Source organism: Rhinatrema bivittatum, chromosome 1 (genome assembly GCF_901001135.1).
Source record: "Rhinatrema bivittatum chromosome 1, aRhiBiv1.1, whole genome shotgun sequence".
NCBI lineage: Eukaryota > Metazoa > Chordata > Amphibia > Gymnophiona > Rhinatrematidae > Rhinatrema > Rhinatrema bivittatum.
The window spans coordinates 389,472,460-389,485,741 of NC_042615.1; the positions used below are offsets into that span (position 1 = coordinate 389,472,460).

General features: G+C 43.2%; 1 protein-coding gene across 5 annotated transcripts in view; it reads right to left on the bottom strand.

The window, feature by feature from the left end:
- The window catches only part of SH2D4A (SH2 domain containing 4A), a 242,009-nt gene that overhangs the window by 12,989 nt on the left and 215,738 nt on the right, over nt 1–13,282 (bottom strand). For all 5 annotated transcript variants that reach the window (XM_029601684.1, XM_029601677.1, XM_029601672.1 and 2 more), the window contains one exon: nt 11,457–11,587. In XM_029601684.1, coding sequence (XP_029457544.1) covers nt 11,457–11,587 — 131 coding nt within the window. The remainder of the gene's footprint in view (nt 1–11,456; nt 11,588–13,282) is intronic.

A 13,282-nucleotide genomic window follows, 5' to 3' on the forward strand; every position in this document is an offset into this window, starting at 1 on the left:
GAGGAGCAGCAGCGGGGGTGACTTTGAAGGGGTCGAGGCCCGGACCTCCTTCCCGAGCGGGGTGCAGGTCCCCGATGCCTATGATGGATCCGAACGCTTAGGGCCGAATAACTTCATCTTGTCCAAAAGGGCCTGACAGCACTTGGGGGTCAGGCACAGATATCACAACCGCGGACATCGTGGGCTGCCCCCAGGCAAAGGACACAGACCTTGCGGGAGTCTGTGAGGGACATAGTCCAGGGCACCAGCGAAAGCCGGACAATGCCATTGCAAAAAGAAAGCGGCACGCGGTTGATGGTCGGTGGCCACCGAGAGGTGGGGGGGAAAGATACCGTCGGCAATGAACCACGAAGAACCGAATGACTTAACAGATTGCAGAGTGAGAGAACCCCCCCCCAAAAAAAAAAACAAAACACTCGAAGGACCTTCGCAATGCCGGAGATATCAAAAACTGCAGAAGAAAAAAGCATGAGCTCTACAATCACGAGGCAAATGTTTTGCAGAAGGAAGAGACTGAAGAGGGACCCCGCGTGGATGCGTAGTTAGTGGCATGCTGGGCTCGATCTGATGTCACCCATGTGCGAGGATTACCATCCTGCTTGTCCTTGGAGAAGAGGTCAAATTCAATCCTTCACATTAAACAGGTACAAGTTTGTCATTCTGTATTTCACTGTTCAGAGGTATTATGGTTGAATTTTAACATATACAAACTCTGCTGAAATTTTGGATCCATGCATGTTTAAAATCCCTTAACCTTCTTTTTGTCTTGAAACAGTCAGGGGTGAATTTTCAAAACATTTCCGCATGTAAAATTAGTATACACGTATATAAATAGCTTGTACTCAAGTATATGCTATTTTAAAAATATCAAAAGTCCAAATGTATTTTCGGTTTTCTGCGCCTATGTACGCACAAAAAAAAAAAAAAGGGATAGTCTAGGGGTATACTGGGTCTGGGCCAAGAGCTATATGCACAAGTTGCAATTTTATGAGAGACTTGCATGTGTACATTTGTCAACTTAGTCGTGTAATTATGTTGTGTAATTGATATCAAACTCATCTATGGTTTATTATTTATTTATTTGTTTAATATTTTTTATAGACAGTCATTCGTTGGGAACATCATATCGGTTTACATAGAACATTAATGCAGCATTAAATGGCTTTACAAGGAACATAGATTAAGACAAATAATATTTGGAAAAAACATTAAAACAATTTTTGGAACAATAGGCTAAGAAGGCAATGTTTATGTTTAAATTTTAAAAGTGCAAGGTAAATAGATTAAATATATAATATTAGTTGGGTTGGAGGTCTGGGTGAACTGGGGGAGTTCAGAATGAAGAACTAGGAAGTCTCAATGATTTGAAGGTCTGGTAGAGTTTTCAGCAAACTTATTACAATTAAGTGCGCATGTTTTAAAATATACCAACTTCTGCATGTAAACAAGCTTTGTGAGCAAGTCATGATTTTTTTGTGCATAAAATATACTGTACATGCATATGTTTTTAAAATAGGGAGGAAAAGTACACACTTTCAATGCATTGAAGGTATTTGTGCATAACCATATATACAGTATGCACATATGTTTGGGGGTAGACATACAAGTATTTTATAATCTGCCCATACCTCAAATGTGTGGGTTATAAAGTACTGTCATAGATCTCCACATGACCACCAACACATGTACATGGGGACGCACAGAGTTGTTTGAAAGTTCCCTTCCCTATATTATACTTGGCTATGGGAAACCTTTATAAACTTTTTTTTTTTTAAAGATATGACTTTAGGATGTTTGGAAGCAACATTCATATCCCCAAGAGAGTTTCAGCCAGATGGTGTGTGTAATCCTTGTGTCACTAACATGACCTTTCAGAAAGAGACCTGAGATGACACAGAATGCAAACAATCCGGACAGAAAAAAAAAATAGGAAGCTATTTTACATCTACAATCCTCTCATTTGTGGTTTGTATGGGGCCATATGATATACTAATGCAGTGATAATGTTGCATCCCTACCAGAAACCATATAAGCTATACCATTTGTGTGGCAACAAAATATACTGAGTATGTAGTTCCCCCATGTGGAAGAGTGCACCTGATGAGCTTCTCTGATATAATTACTCAGACCACCATCTTGTGTTGTGGATTTTCTGTTTCCTTTTGCAGGGGCAGTATGTCATGGCTGTCTTCTGATTTTTCTTATTGCCTCTATGGAGCCTTTTATTTTGGATGGGCGTTTCTTTCCATCCTTCCTATCCCTTTTATATTTTTATGCTAATTATTTGAGTTCTGAATACCCATTAACTAGGGACATAGTTACTTCTGTTTTCCTGTTTTAACATCAATGGGAGAAATTACTTCACTGAGTAAGAACTTGAGGATCATCTGTATCCAAAGGAGAGATGACTTGCAGCCATCCAGAGGAGAATAAAAGACGGAGAGAGGAGTGTGGATGGATCCCAATAGGGCACAAGAATATCTACTGAAGATTTTGAGAGTAACAATAGTATTGCTCTGTTACTAAAAGGGGGAATAATTTGTGCCATTCAGGTACTGTGAGGAGACTAAGGAGTGTGAGAAGACAGCTTGGAGAGGTCGGAGATAATGACTGTGTAAGAATGGATTTCATCTTTAACATTTCACCTACATTGGTGAAATGCCTTATACCAATGGGATGGGAAAACAGTGGATTAAAGACTGAATTAATTGGCTTTACCATCTTGAGACATCACAAAGTTACTGAAAAGCACTTGTAACATCAATAAGCAAACAAAACAGCTGCAAAGAACATCGACATTGCTTCACAACATCTCAGTAAAAGTAATATTGGAAAATAAGTCAAATTCCAGTTTGTTTTTTTTTACTGCCTACTGACTAATACTCATCAGTGCTGTTATCACTGCTGTGTATAAGAACTTTATTTTGGGAAAATACTCATTGCAATGTACAGGGCCTTGAAAGTTCTTTCACCCTACATAGGGAACCCTGGAAATTTAAGTAATTTAATACCAAGGGAAGAGTGCCACCTAAAATGGTGATTTGAGATATGGCCTCTGGATCTACATCTGGGATAAATCAACCCTGGATTACACCAACATACCTCTCTGCATTTACATTCAAAAATTTAAGTAAACCACACCCAAAATGCAAGATTACTGACCTCCCCCTATTCAAAACTAGAAAGTCAGCAAGAACTACATAAAAATATTGCACTCAATTCCAAATGTTACTCTTTTACAGGTCATACACATAAAAGGTAGATAAATATATTTTCAAAAGAAAAAGATTTTCAGTTCAAAAAAAGACATTAATAGCACAAAGCTAACTGGCCACTGCCCATATATCTCTCATAAAATCTACTGAGGATAAAGCCCTTTCGGGTTTTGGAGGTTAGCAGTTTTCTTCACACTTTTGTAAATAATATATATCTTATGTCTTTTAAAAATAATGCTGGTTCGGCCACGTGCACCGCTTTGGATAGTCTGATGTGCACTGGAGAAGCAGTTAATAAGTATATTAAATAATAAATATCTAAGGCTTACCTGTCACATCATGATTCATAATGTTTTAGGGGTTCCCCCTAGATTGCTAATTTTAGTGGCTCTGCTTTGTTCTTTTATGTTCAAACGATTTTTATTATGCACTCAAATAACATGTACAAACAATTGCAATTCCAAGAATTTAACATAGTGCAAGTATTTGCTACCCAAATTTCCCCATCGGGGAAATGATACAACACACAACACACATTGCATTTTAATTTCTTGGTCTAGAGAGTAAATCTTCACTAAAACACTAGAGAACCTGTATGAAACAAGCTATGATTTCCTGTTAAAAAGGATTTAAACTGTTTGTGTGAAAACAGAACCAACCGAGAGCCAGATCCTTGACCTGAGTGGGCTTGTGACAGCTGGGCTGCTGACCTCAGGTCTGAAATTATTTCATACCCCCCATGGTATGAGTTATGCCCAGTTGTCCGGCAGTGAGAGAGTCATGACCCTAGGCTAGAACCTTCGGTCAAAGGCAGAATGGAACCACAGTCTTCCCCAGGGGCACTGCCAGTAGGACTTTGCAAGGTTCAGGATACAACGGGATAAGTCCGGAGTGTCCTCTGTGTCATGAAGTCTGGACAGGGCATCGGCCCTGGCGTTCTTTATGACTGGTCAGTAACGTACAACAAAGTTGAATAGACTGAAGAAGAGAGTCCAGCGGGCCTGGCGCGGGTTCAAATGCTGTGCCTTACTGAGATATTCTAAGTTTTTATCATCAGTGTATACTATAATGGGGTGTTGCACCCCCTCCATCACTGCCTCCATTCTTCAAATGCCATTTTTATGGCCAGTAGCTCTTTATCCCTGATTCTGTAATTTCTGTCTGCCGGGGAGAATTTGCAGGAGAAAAATGAGCATGGTAGCATGGCTCCCTGGGTGGAGTGCTGGCAGAATTGCCCCTACTGCCACATCAGATGTGTCCACCTCCACAATGAATGGGCGAGCAGGGTCTGGGTGACAGAGACAGGGTTCCAGTTTTAGTTCTTCAAAAGCTAGAATAGCCGCAGGAGGCCAATGTCTGGTGTCAGCCCCCTTCCTGGTTAGAGCAGCGAGTCTTGCCACGATGTGAGAATACCGCGGGATGAAGTTCCTATAGAAGTTGGCGAAGCCAAGAAACCGTTGCAGTGAATGAAGTCCCACAGGTTGAGGCCACTCCCGGATGCTGGATAGCTTGTCCTGGTCCATTCGGAAGCTTGAAGTGAAACAGTAAAACCCAAGAAGGGCAAGGACTCCTGATCTAAGAAATATTTCTCCAATTTAGCGAATAAACTGTTTTCTCTTAACCGCTGGAGAAACCAGTGAACTTCAGCACGATGGGTAGTCACATCCTTGGAGTAAATTAGGACATCATCAGGATAGACGATCACACAATTGTGGGGCATGTCCCTGAAGACCTCATTCATTAGGTTTTGGAAGACCGCCGGCGTGTTACACAAACCAAAAGGCATTACTAGGTACTCGTAATGGCCATCCCATGTATTAAAGGCAGTCTTCCATTCGTCTCCAGGCTTGATTTGGACCAGATTGTAGGCCCCATGAATGTCCAACTTCGTGAAGATCTTGGCTCCTTGGAGACTGTTCAAGAGCTCTGCAATGAGTGGAAGTGGGTAGCGATCCCGGCGAGTAATGGCATTGAGCTCCCGATAATCAATGCAGGGTCTTAATGAGCCATCCTTCTTGGCCACAAAAAAGAATCCAGTGCCTCTGGGAACGTGGAAGGGTGGATGAAGCCCCTATCAAGGTTCTCTTTGATGTACTGAGACATCGCTTGCTCATGACAGCGGGTATACCCGACCATGAGGCGGAACCTTGTCGGGTAAGAGGTCGAATGCACAATCGAAGGGGCGGTGCTCAGGCAGGGTCTCCGTCTTTTCTGGCGGCAAGCAGGAGCTGAGATTGAGTCAAACTCCGTAGGCACGTGGAGAAGCAATCGGAACCCCATGCAGCAATCTGTAGAGACTCCAATTGATGGTAGGAGAGTGCTTACGCAACCACAGGAGTCCCAACACCACTGGATGAATGGCCTTCTCAAGGTTAAGGAAGGATATCTCCTCTTCACGAAGTACTCCAGTACGGACAGTCACGGAAGCAGTGCAGGAGGAGACTCGCCCAGGGAGAGGATCCCCCTGGATGGAAGAGATCAGTAGCAGTGGTGTGCAGCGGACCACAGGAAGCTGCAGTTGCTTGACTAGTTCAGCCAGAATGAAATTTAGTCTGGTCCCAGAGTCAATAAAGGCCAGAGTCGTGAAACATCCCCCGGAGAATTGGAGGGTCACTGGTACTGTCAGAGATGACACCTAAATCCAAGAGTTTCCTGGACATTCTGGGCATTGGGCAAGTAGGTGGCCCTTATCGCTACAATACAAACAAAGTCCGAGGTACTTACGCCGCTGCTTCTCTTCAGCGGTTAAATGGCTTCGGCCTATCTGCATAGGCTCCTCACTTCGAACCGGCGGGGTCTCAGACGAGGCTGGAGAGGCCAGCGGATGAGAGAAAGACTGAGCCAAGGAAATCACATGACGTCCCGGCTTCAGCTCCCTCAGGCGTTGTTGCTGAAGATGCCGATCAATTCGGCCTTTCAGGTCAATGAGTGCCTCCAGTTCTTCAGGTAACTCCCAGGCAGCCAGCTCATCCTTTATTCTGGAAGCCAGCCCCTCAAGGAAGATACTCCACAGGCTATCGTCCCGCCAACCCAGTTCGTACGCCAGGGTGTGGAATTCCATGACATATTCGGCTAGAGTACGGGAACCCTGGCGGAGGTGGAGCAGCTCAGAAGTGGCAGTAGACTGGCATCCTGGCTCGAACACCTGTCGGAACGTCTGGACAAACCAGGGAAGGTCTCCAAGGATAGCATCCCCGCGTTCCCACAATGGGGAGGCCCAGGTCATGGCTTTGCCATCCAGCAGGGAGTGGATGAATGTGGTTTTAACCTGGTCACTGGGGAACTGTGTGGGTTGGAGGGAAAACCTCATAAAGCAATGGTTTAAAAACCCTCGGCATTGCTTCAGGTCCCCGGCGTATCGAGGTGGGGCAGGTAGATGCAGGAGTGGAGAAGGTGGTGAAGAGATCATCGGTGGAGGGGCAGAGGCCCCAGACATGGAGGAAGGATCCAGGTGGTCGACTGTAGCTGCCAAGACATCCAAACACTGCTATTGCTGCTGCAATCGTGGGGCCATATCGGGGATGGCCTGTAGGCTGGACAAATCCACCAGGTCCATGGCCTTAGCAAACTGTTATGACTGTGGACCCTTGGACCACGGAGGGACGGCCCTCAATGGTTCTCATCGCTGGCTGGTGGTACAGGTGAGGACAACCCGGCTGGAGTTTCACTTATACCAGTCCTCGTTCCCCGCAGGTTCAGCCCTTGGGTGACGGGGCTGGCAGGTCTTAGGTGCGGGTCGCCTCTACGAGACGGAAGTGACGGTGGGCAAAGGCAAGGTCAGGAGTCCGGGTCAGAGCAGGCAGCAGAGGTGCAGAACGAGTGTCCAATCTGAAGATCCAGGGCAGGCAGCAAACAGATGAAGAAAGAACCAGGCCAGAGGTCAAGACAGGCAGCAGATAAGCATGGATGAGGGACGAGCCGAAGTCAGAACCAGGAGATCAAGCCAAGAAGGAATCACAGGAACTGGAGGATGAGGATGAGGAGAGGAACGGGGTCAGGAACACCGGCATGGGCAGGAAAGCAGGAACTGGAACGCCGGGACTGGACTTCAGGAACGAAGGACTGGAACAGAATCAGGAACTGTAGGCAGGAACCAGAAGACGTCGGGATGCAGCAACTAGCACTCCGAGGAGACTACCTGTTTCTAAGGCAAGGAGCTGGAGGCAGGGTTTAAATACCCCTCAGTCTTGAAGTAATCCGTCGGGGCTGGGCCAAATTTTCCCACCATGGTCCCTTTAAAGAGGCGGAGTCTCCCGCACGCACGTACCTAGGGAGAGCTCCGTAGGAAGGACGGTGGCGGCGTTCAGAGCCGTGTTGGAGGCCGCGGTCAACTGGCCCTGGAGCGGGGCACGCCACGCCGGCCAGTAGGGACGTCAGCTCGCATTGGTGGAGGTAAGGGGACCGGCCGGGAACCACAACAATTATGCAGTGCAACAATGGAAAAAGAGAAACATCATTCATCGCAAAATATCAAGCAATAAAATCAAGAGATATAAAACATCATTCATAATGTTAAAACCATACTAATAAAAAGAATAAATGTCAAAACAGCCAACGAACATCCAGTAATTTAAAAAACTTACATAAATTTGTTGTATTTCCCAAACACCAATAAAATATTTCAAAATATTTAATAAATATCCTACAATAAAAAATGTTCTAATATTTCCCTCCCTCCTAAAAAAAATTTCAAAACAGAATCAAATTACACCTCAATATTAAAACTATCAAGGATTAAAAAAAATCTCCTGCTTTCCATATCTGGGATCTTTTGATTTCCAGTCACCTTGAGATTGTCATGGACTGGGGACATAAGGTGCACAAACTATCTTCTCTTTCAAAGGGTTGCGCACATAAGATAGGCACGCAACCCCTGAAAACCTACTCCTGCCTCCCCCTGCGCGCACTGAGCCTATCTTGCATAGGCTCGGCGGCGTGCGCAAGCCCCGGGACGCGCGTATGTCCCGGGGCTTCCAAAAAGGGGCGGGGACGGGGCGTGGCCTGAGCCTCCAGGCACAGTGGCCATTTGCCGCTGCCCGGGATAGCGGGCTGGCTGTTGGCTGGCGAGCATAACTTCAAAGGAAAGGGGGGGTTCTAGGTAGGGCTGGGGGGCGGGTTAGGTAGGGGAAACGAGGGGAAGGTGCGGGGGGGGGGCGGAGGGAACGGAGGCAGGCTGCGTGGCTCGGCGCGCGCAAGTTGCACAATTGTGCACCCCCTTGCGTGCGCAGACCCTGGATTTTATAACATGCGCGCGGCTGCGTGCGCATGTTATAAATTTGGGCGTAGATTTGTTCATGCCGGGTTGCGCGAAGAAATCTGCGCCCGCGCGGTTTTTAAAATCTGCCCCTTTGGTTGTGTATGCATGCCTGCAAAAGCCTGTGTGACATATAGGCTCCCGCAGGCATGCTCACACCACACGCGCACATGGGCTCTCACTGACACACAACACAGGCATTCACAGTCAGGCACACAAACATATATGCATACAGGCTCTCACACACACATGCACACACACATGCTCTCACACAGATATGCAAAGGCACACATACACACAAATATGCACATAGGCTCTCACACATACACACAAGCTATCACACAAACAAATACAGGCTCTCACATGGACATACAGAGACACACGCATGCAGGATCACAGACACGCACACACCCACGCATAAACACACACACACGCATACACACACACGGCCTCCTCTTCTCTTAAGGCCACAGTGGGATGAGCTCTAATGTAGCCATTGCCAGCCTCCTCTTTGCTTTGGGCCATGTTGAGATGAGCTCCACCAGAGCCCTGCTGGGCTCTTTGCTTTGGGATATAGTCGGATGAGTTTCATTATAGCCCCTGCCTGTCTTTTTACTTCAGGCCATGATGGGATGAGCTCCATCATGGTCCCATCGGTCTTCCTGTGCTGTTCGTGCCCATGAGAAAAGTTATGTGCATAGCTTTGAGGGAACACTGGCGTGGTCCTGCAGGACTGGAGAAGGGTGGATATGGCGCCTTTTTATAAACGTGATAACAGAGAAAACGTTGGAAACTACAGGCAAGATAGCTTCACCTTGGTGGTGGGAAAATTGATTGAGACTCTTCTGAAGTAAAGGGTAGTGGACTATCTGCAATCCAGTGGATTGCAGAATCCAAGGCAATAGTTTTACTGCAGGTGGATCGTGTTAATGAATCTCACTGATTTCTTTGATTGAATAACTAGAGAATTAGATCAAGGACATGTGTTGATGTAGTTTAGTTGGATTTCAGCAAAGCTTCTGATACTGCCCTGAATAGGAGGCTCATTAATAAACTGATAGAAAGGGGATGGGTCCCAAAGTAGTAGCTTGGATTAGAAACTAGTTTAGTGGTAAAAGACATTGGGTAATGGTAAATGGAATTAAATCTGAGAGAAAGGTGATAAGTGGAGTGCCTCAGGGATCAGTCCTGGGGTTGGTTCTTTTCAATATCTTTGTCAGTGATACTGCAGAACCATTGGAAGGAAATATTTACCTTTTTGCAGATGACACCAAGATCTGCAACAGATTGGACACCCTGAAGTAGTAGACAACATGAAAAGTGATCTAAAATACTTGAGAAGTGGTCTAACACTTGATAGTTAATATTCCATGCCAAAAAGTTCAAAGTCATGCACTTGAGGTATAGATATCAATGAGAGCAGTATGTGGTAGGTAGTAAGGAGCTGATGTGCACCAATCAGGAGAAGATCATCTGACCAAGTATCCTAAGGTAAGTAAACCAAGTATCCTAAGGTAAGTAAAGGTGATAGCCAAGGCCGGGAGAATTCTTGGATGCATAGGGACAGGCATAAGCAGTAGAAAAAAAAAAAAAAAGAAGGAATCGTAATGCTTCTTTACAGGTCATTAGTGAGGCCTTAGTTGGAGTACTGTGTTCATTTCTGAAGGCCATATCTCAGATAAGATGAGAAACTAGAGATGGTACAGAGAAAGGCAACCAAAATGGTGCAGTGTTTATATTAGAAGCCCTATGAGATGAGTCTGAAAGAGCGTAATATGTACATCCTAGAAGAGAGGCGAGACAGGGGAATATAATACAGATATTTAAATACCTAAATGGAATTAAGCTGTGGAATTCCCTCCCGGTTGACATTCGCTTAGAGGATAACATCAACAGTTTCAAGAAACTGATAAAGACCTGGTTATTTCAACAGGCGTTTACGCAAGTTAATTGATCGGTTACCAGAAATATAAATTGGAGGAGTGATGAAGGAATAAGTACAACATCAAAATGGTTACAAGGGTATAAAAAGAGGAATAAGGATAAGGGAGGTTGGGTAAGTTTAGGCAAAGGGCTGAACGTGGATGGGTTCCCCTATTTTCTTTAGAATTATTTTAAATTTAAATATATTTTAAAGGGTTTTTTAATGTTTTAATTGTATATTTTAATACTATTTTTTAGACTAATAGATTATTGAAAGAATGTAAAAGTTAAACTGACAAGTTGTTCATATATATTTTTTGAATTTGCTACTGCAAACTCCATGAATGTAAACCGCCTTGACATGTATTTGAAAGCCGGTATATAAAGTTGAATAAATAAATAAATAAAATAAATGAATAGTAAGGCAATCTTTTTCAAAGGAAAGGAAGCTGTTGAACTAGAGGTCACAATATGAAGCTCTAAGGAGGCAGGTTCAGGAACAACGTCAGGAGATACTTTTTTTTAAGGAGAGGAGGTGGATGCTTGGAATGCTGTCCTGGAGGAGACTGTGACAAGGACAATGACAGAAATCAAAATAACATGGGATAAATACAGAGGAGAACCAGTAGCAAGAGAATGAAGTAATGAGCAACAGCTGCAAATCCAGCAGTGATAAGGCTTCACTGTATTTCCTGGATGGCTTGGGAAACCTGCACATAGCAGTAGCTGCAACCCTAAAGGGGACACAATAGAATTGGGGGTTGAGTTCTGTGTGGGAATTTGATTTACTTTCACATAAAATTGCTACTGACCAGACTATTTCCATCTTGGAGCTGCAGTGCTTGTTTAAGTGATTGATGTTAATTGATGTATGTTAAGTGATTTATGCACTTTTATGCATGTTTTACATGTAACCCACCTAGAACTAGGGCTTGAACCAGATAAAATGCTTTTAAATAACTAAATGTTACTGTGTTGTATTCAACAACCAAATAGATAGTGCAATGTCATTAGTCAGAGTGCGTTTTGGTACAAGACATTTCAAGTTAAATTACTGTACTCACCATGGAACCAGGGCGCTATATGGTCACCTGATATGTCGCATCCTGCTCGGAGAGACAATTGTTCCTCTTTAAACCATCTGATGATGCTTTCCCGGGTGGCACTGGATACTGACCTCTTTACTCCCTGCCTTCTGCCATGTGAAGAATAATTTATTTAAAACATTGTAGCACAAATCAAAAGCCAGATTCTTAAAAAAAAACCAGCAATGAAATGTGGCCAAAAGCACAATCCCAGCCCTGGTTCATGCGATCTTTTATTCTGTTGCAATCGAGGATAAAAGTCAAACCAAAGTAAAAGACATTTTGGTAAGAACACAATGGTATTGTGAGAACACAGCTGAAAGAAGTATTCAGTCATTAGCAAAACCCTATGGAAATCTGGACCAGTAGTTAGAATGCAAAATCAGAGAAAGTATGTGGAGGTTAAGAACCAAAAGCTTTCTATTTTTGTCCTTCTATAACTTAAGCCTACATATATTTTTTGGTTTTGACTTTGCTGATCAAATTTTCCTTTCTCTACTTGCCACTCTCCAACATTTCTGCTTTCATGTTTTTTTTTTTTAAAGGTTCAGGTATCCTATACCACATTGGTTACTCTGATCATTATGGTAACTGGGGATCTTGTATGTCTAGTTACAGAACTACAGTAAGTTTAAGAGATTTGAATTGAAATATCACAGCAGCAGGAACAACATGTGAGTGTATACTACTGAAGACAGGACAGAACCAGGGACAATAGATAGAGTAAGCAGAGAAAGCCGAAAGAAAAACAAAACCATGTACAATTGAACTCAAAATACAAAAAAGAGCATTTGAATACAGGCACTGCATTGGATATACTTTTGGAATCATAGGAAAAAATGAACTTGATAATCAATTTACTGCTAATAAAATGTTTTGCAGGTCAATTCATCATCTAAAAATCAATGAGACAGCCTCCCAGGGAATTAATAGTTTAAATTATACTCAAGAAAGAATCCTCAGTCTGTATACCAATACCAAGTGGTACTCATGGAATTTAAGAACACACACATTTAAACTTTCACCATACAGGGGGGAAAAAAGGGCCACTTCCCTATTTTTTTTTAGGCAGCACCATTTAAACTCCTTGGAAATGAAATTGTATGTGAAAAGAGACACTCTACAATACCATACATACATCTACAAACTGTATATGCATGAGTATATAATGATTACTCTGATTTAAAAAGAAAATATTTTATTGAAAAACAAACTAGCTTTTTTTTTTTTTTTACTACAAACTTCTGAACATTACTAATCATACCTAACAAATCAACACAACATAACCTGGCTATATCATGGTTAACATCTGCATATCGGTACCCGACTTTTACAGTCCAAGGATTAAAGCACAGGACAGCTTCTATGGCCAAGTCCAAAAGCAAAGCACGTTCAAGCAGCATCGTCTGAATTATTATTAAGAAGGTTGCTCGCCTTGTAAAAAAGTGTTGCTAACAGTAAAGTTGTAAATATTACTACCCTTAACATAAGGCTTGGGGGTAACCAGGATGGAGCGGCAGTTACTACATAAGAAACTTGTGGGCAGACTGGATTTACCATTTTGTCTTTTTCTGCCATCATTACTGTATTACTATATTTTATTCTAAATATAGAACTGCATAAGAAAATAATTGTGGAATATTCAAGGTACACAAATTGAAAACAACATATCTTGTGCTTTACATTCCTATCTTTTGAATGTGTGCAAACCATACAACAATTCCAGAGGGAGTGCTGACTGCAGAACCTTCAAGTGCTGTTGGTAAATTGTACTTGCTGGGAAAAAAACCTCTTAAAATCTTAAA